The following is a 5569-nucleotide window of genomic DNA, read 5'->3' as shown; positions in this document are numbered from 1 at the left end:
TTAATTCAACTCTTTCATTTTTACTTATTTTATTTAATATTTTTAATTATCTATAAATTTAAATTTGTGTAGTATATAAAGTATTATGAGAAATAGAATTTAAAATAATTCATAAGCTTTTGTTTTTTTTTATACTACTAACTCTATTACAATGCAGTATCTGTTCATAACTACTTTTTTAAAGTATTGTTGAAGCATAAGAGTCAATATTTACTCTATTGAAACTCGAACCCACCACCTCCCGGGTTTGGTGCCACTAAACTAATAAGCTTTTGTTAATTGAGTAAAATAAGAAGTGCTCGTCCTCGACTGCCTTCTCGGAGTGCTCTCCACCATTTCAGTGGGATAGAATGGAGTTCCTCGTAGTGCCTTCCTCATCTGGCTACCTTCAACTTTCTTCAAACCCTAAATTCACCCACGCTTTTTCGCTTGATTACACCAAGAACCCTTCATGTGCTCCCAGGAAGAAGACGACTATTATCAGTTGCCTCTCGACCCAGACCAGAAGAAAGTCTGGTTCAGCGAGCCGGAGCCCATCTTCGGAGGCTGAGGAGCTCGTTGCTCAAATGATGAACAGCTTCACGGACAAGAAGCCTCTGGTGGCCACTCTCAACAAGTACGTGAAAATGGTGCGTACAGAGCACTGTTTCTTGCTCTTTGAAGAGCTCGGCAAGAGTGACAAATGGCTTCAATGCCTTGAGGTTAGATCCCACCCGCCCCTTCTTTACAGATATGAAGGTTAATTTCTGAAATATCTGAATATTTGAGGTTAATTTCTTGCCAATTGTTCAATTATTTAATACTCCGTGTGTAAAGTTATCATCTTGATTCTTGAATCTTGAGTAGTGATGAAATGAAAGTGTAATAGTATGAGGATTGTATTCAGTTTGGATGTGATATATTAGGTATTCAGATGGATGCAAAGGCAGCGGTGGTATATAGCTGACAATGGGGTTTACTCAAAATTGATATCAGTTATGGGGAGGAAAGGGCAAACTCGAATGGCAATGTGGTTATTTTCCGAGATGCGTAATAGTGGGTGCAGGCCGGATACCTCAGTGTACAATTCGCTTATCTCGGCCCATCTCCATTCCAAGGATAAGGCCAAGGCCTTGGCGAAGGCGGTTGGGTACTTTGATAAGATGAAAGGGATGGAAAGATGTATGCCCAATGTTGTTACGTATAATATTCTTTTGAGAGCTTTTGCTCAGGCACGGGATGTTGAAAAGGTGAATGATTTATTCAAAGATCTTGAAGAGAGTGTTGTTACGCCTGATATCTTTACATTTAATGGCGTGATGGATGCCTATGGGAAAAATGGGATGATCAAGGAGATGGAGTCTGTGCTCACACGGATGAAGAGATATAAGTTGAAACCAGATATCATTACTTTTAATTTGTTGGTTGATGCGTATGGGAGGAAGCAAGAATTCGAAAAGATGGAACAGGTTTTTAAGAGCTTGTTGCGTTCAAAGGAGAAGCCAACTAATCCTACGTTTAATTCAATGATTACAAATTATGGTAAAGCGCGGCTCAGGGATAAGGCAGAAGGGATTTTCCAGAAAATGAATGATATGGGGTACAAGCCAAGTTACATCACGTATGAATGTCTCATTATGACGTATGGGCGTTGTGACTCTGTCTCAAGGGCAAGAGATATATTTGATGAAATGGTTGAAACTGAAAAGGAAAAGAAGGTTTCAACTCTGAACTCAATGCTTGATGTGTATTGCATGAATGGTTTAACTATGGAAGCACATATGCTGTTTGAGAGCATACATCATTCTAAAATCTTCCCCATTGACTCTTCAACATATAAGCTTCTGTACAAGGCATACACTAAAGCAGATATGAAAGGGCTGGTAGAGAAATTGTTGAAATATATGGATGGAGATGGCATCATCCCTAATAAGAGGTTTTTCCTGGATGCACTGGGGGCTTTTGGGTCTTCACCTTCAAGCCAAAAGTCCACTGGTAAGAGTATTCAGTCAAGAACACAGGCATCAAGGGCACGGAATTAGTTGTTGTGAATAGTTGTCTGGAGTTTGATATTGCAGACACTCGATTCTCTTTCAGTCCACACTTATATTTGGAATAGCTATTTTTGCTGACAGATGGCTGAATCAATAATGGAATTGCTGTAGTCAATTTTGTTTCCCCGATAAGTTCCTGTCCATTCAAATTACAAGATAATCTACATAATCTTGTCTTACATGCTAGCAAGCACATGATTTGTAGCTGTAGATGCGTGTAACTGCATTTGTCATTTGGTGCACATGAATCAAGTTAAATGAAATAAAATTCTCGGTCTCTGATTCCTTATCAATGAACCATGATTCCTTTTAAATCTTCGTTGCATTTTACATACTTTCATTCATTTCAATGACTACACGAAAAGAACTTTGTGAACTTTCTTAGTTTCATAAAAGAAGTAATATAAAACATATTATGTTAAGAAGAAATTAACTTTGGAATAATGTAGACTCCCTTCTATATCCACATTTCGATATCAATACAATCTATGGCTTTAGGGAGCCCAAATGTAGTTTACAGGATTGATCCCAGTGCACTGAGTAAATGAACAAGTAGAAACGTAATCTGCAGAATCTCATATCACCAATATTTGCTATATAGCATAGACAACTACCAAAAAATCTGATAATAATTAATAACTTATGAGAGCGGAGAGGGGTTATGCACTTTGTTTTTGGTCTTTTTTCCATCCAAAAAATGGTAGCTCAGTGAATGATAGAGCTACCATCGTTAGAGGTATTTCCGTGGCAAGATTGATTATCACCAGTGAAGCAATACAGTTATATGGGTACGGCTTATGAGTATTCAGATTTCTTATCTCTAAAAACCTTGCATTGCTGATTTTTCTGTTTGATTGGCTGGCTCCATGAAAATTTGTCGAAAACTCGATGGCATGCCGTGGTTTGCATGTCATGGCAAACCCAGACCCCTGCTTTATTGTTGCTCATCTGAGTTCTTGTTCATGCTCTCATATAGCTCATTCACATTAGCTGATGAAGGATCTATGTTACTGTTGGAGTCTCTATTAAGCGGTTGATCTATTTTATTACTTCCAGCCACAGATACACGATCCATATAGTTTAGATGCTAGATCATGTTGCTTGTCATTCTTCTATATAATTACCGTTTAAAATTTTATGTTCGCTTTACTATTGTTTTTATGTGGTGTGTAGGGGGATAGTGAATTATTAGGCTCCTTATATATGTTTGTATCTTAATTTTGGCATACATCTTTGCTGTGAGCTTGTTCATCACTTTGAACTAAATATTGATTAAATTGGAATAGATTGCTTTTAACGTTCTTGAATTTAAACTGAATATTCAATGTTCTTATTACTAATTTGCATTCCATTTAAAATGAATGTTCGTCTGACCTGTAAGTTGAATGTCAATGAAGCTCATATGATTTGTAACAGCTGTGTTCTATAAGCTGTTATTAGACTTAAAGAATTATAGGAGTCCAAAAAATTCGTGAGTTTTGAGTTTTTGTGTACTTTCTGAGTACAATGACCTGTAGGGGTATTAATAGTCTGGGTGAAGCTTCTACAATCCATTACTTTTGTTTTGAACTTCAGGTGAAGGTACAGGCCCTCTTTGTCTCCATAGTACATATCCCACAGTTTAGGGGATAACCCCAGTCAAGATGGCTAAGTATACAAACTTGTAACTACAAGGTCACAAGTTCAAATCCCAGCTTTCTTGGTTGAGCCTATCAGTTATGGACAACCTAGGCTGATTTATCTCCTTTTGCTCCTTTGCCGGCTAGGGTCACAAGGCGGGGTTTACCAAGTGTACACCCTCAGGTAGTGGTTGCGTGTTTCCCTCGTCACCCAAAAAAAATACAATTCAGATGAAGGTGAAGGTCAAGCACAGGTACACTTTAGATCTCTGGATGATTTGCCAACCTCTAAACTTCTTTCTTGCTTGACCTTGAATTTCGATGCATTTGGATTTGGTTGGCACTTCTTATTTCATTGCTCCCTTACATGTCTTTTAATTCTTCTAATAACATTTACTTTTGTGTTCTCCTACATCGATTCAGGTATATAGAATTTGGAGGAATTTGGAGTATCAGTTCCTCAAAGATCTGCAGAAAATACAGCTTCTTTAGTTGCAAGGTTCATCCAAAATAATGGCTCATTCTTCAACTATCACATTTTTTCATGCATGTATGCATGCTTAGACATTTTTTAATTTCTTGGTCCTACTTATATGGCCTGGTCTCTAGTTTAAAGTTCCATGGATGAACTAACTATGAGTATGATGCTCCTCTAGATGAATATGGCGGATTGTATTTACAATTACAATCAAGATTTGTTTATATATAAACAAATGAGCTTATTACCTTTGTGTTTCTTGCAAGTGTGGTCCTATGTTGCAAAATTCATTCTTCCATTGTTACTGGAAATTGGAAAACATAAACAAATGAGCCTTTTTTTTTTTTTTTTTTTTAATGCATTGTTGGGTTTGCTATGATCTTTCTTTCACAAAAGGCTGAAGATCTGAAGGCCGCGTGTTCGATCCACGCTCAAAAGTCCTTCGAGCAGTTCTACTTCCTACGATTGCGTAGATCTGATGAGTCGCGGCAGTTTTGGGAGAAGAACAACGACAGTGGCGGCGGTTTTGGGAGAGGAGAGGAGAAGAGATGGTATGGTCGCGGCGGTTTTGGGTGCCATATTTTTCATGCTTGAAGAATCATACTACATTATTATTCTTATAAGTTATGAATCAATGGTAAATGATGTCAAAATTTTTTGGATGAACCAAATGTGTGAACACTCCACCAATACCATACATTCCGCAAACATGATGTTAAAATTTTTTGGATGACGAGGCAAACTCGTGTGCAGCCACAATCCACTCTGCACATACGCCTTGTGACTCCTGAATCAGCAAATGATTACAAGAACATATGGTTATTTGGTAGCTAGTGTAAATTATTGAATGTTGAATATGATTGACAAAAAGTTCAGTTACTTAATATATTATAAAAATATTTTGATTTTTTTTAAAAGAGAATATTTTGTTGGAATAAAATATAATGAATTGATATTAATTTCAAAAACAATTTAATCATATCAATTGTACGGAACTATAGTAAGTTTCTATTTATTTTTATAATGTAATTTTACTATTTTTTTCATTCAACATTTATTTACTTGGGCTATTTTCATTTGCCTATATGAGAAATAGCCCAACTTCTAAACTTTAAAAAGATTCCAGTTTAACCCTTGGAAAAGTACAGTAGCATTTTTTGCATTATGGACGATGGCATCATCTAAAATGACATTTACAATTAATGAGTAAATACCAGTGAAGGTTCTCCGACTTTGATGGCACCGTCACTTTTAGTCCTCAACTTTTAAATCAACCACTTTTAGTCCTCCGACTTTGATGTCACTGCCACTTTTAGTCCTCAACTTTTAAATCAACCACTTTTAGTCCTCTTACTTTTTGTTTCTAGCCACACCTATGGTCATTTCTTTACAATTGGACATCTAATGTCATTTTCTCAAGGGCAATTTAGTCATTTGAT

General features: G+C 36.7%; 1 protein-coding gene and 1 long non-coding RNA gene across 2 annotated transcripts; both read left to right on the top strand.

The window, feature by feature from the left end:
• The first annotated feature begins 310 nt into the window (after window positions 1–310).
• On the top strand, window positions 311–2347 carry LOC116014393 (pentatricopeptide repeat-containing protein At4g39620, chloroplastic-like). The gene is made up of 2 exons (XM_031254443.1): window positions 311–701; window positions 906–2347. Exons 1-2 carry the CDS (start codon window positions 351–353, stop codon window positions 2019–2021), a joined length of 1467 nt encoding a protein of 488 aa, XP_031110303.1. The 5' UTR covers window positions 311–350; the 3' UTR covers window positions 2022–2347.
• Window positions 2348–3607: 1260 nt separating this feature from the next.
• LOC116014394 lies at window positions 3608–4379 on the top strand. Its single transcript, XR_004097385.1, has 3 exons — window positions 3608–3707; window positions 3800–3906; window positions 4076–4379. It is a non-coding gene; the product is annotated as an uncharacterized LOC116014394 (long non-coding RNA).
• The last annotated feature ends 1190 nt before the right edge of the window (window positions 4380–5569 follow it).

This window comes from Ipomoea triloba, chromosome 3 (assembly GCF_003576645.1).
Source record: "Ipomoea triloba cultivar NCNSP0323 chromosome 3, ASM357664v1".
Lineage (NCBI taxonomy): Eukaryota > Viridiplantae > Streptophyta > Magnoliopsida > Solanales > Convolvulaceae > Ipomoea > Ipomoea triloba.
The sequence above is the reverse complement of the archived record's forward strand: the minus strand, read 5'-3'. Positions and strand labels throughout refer to the sequence as shown.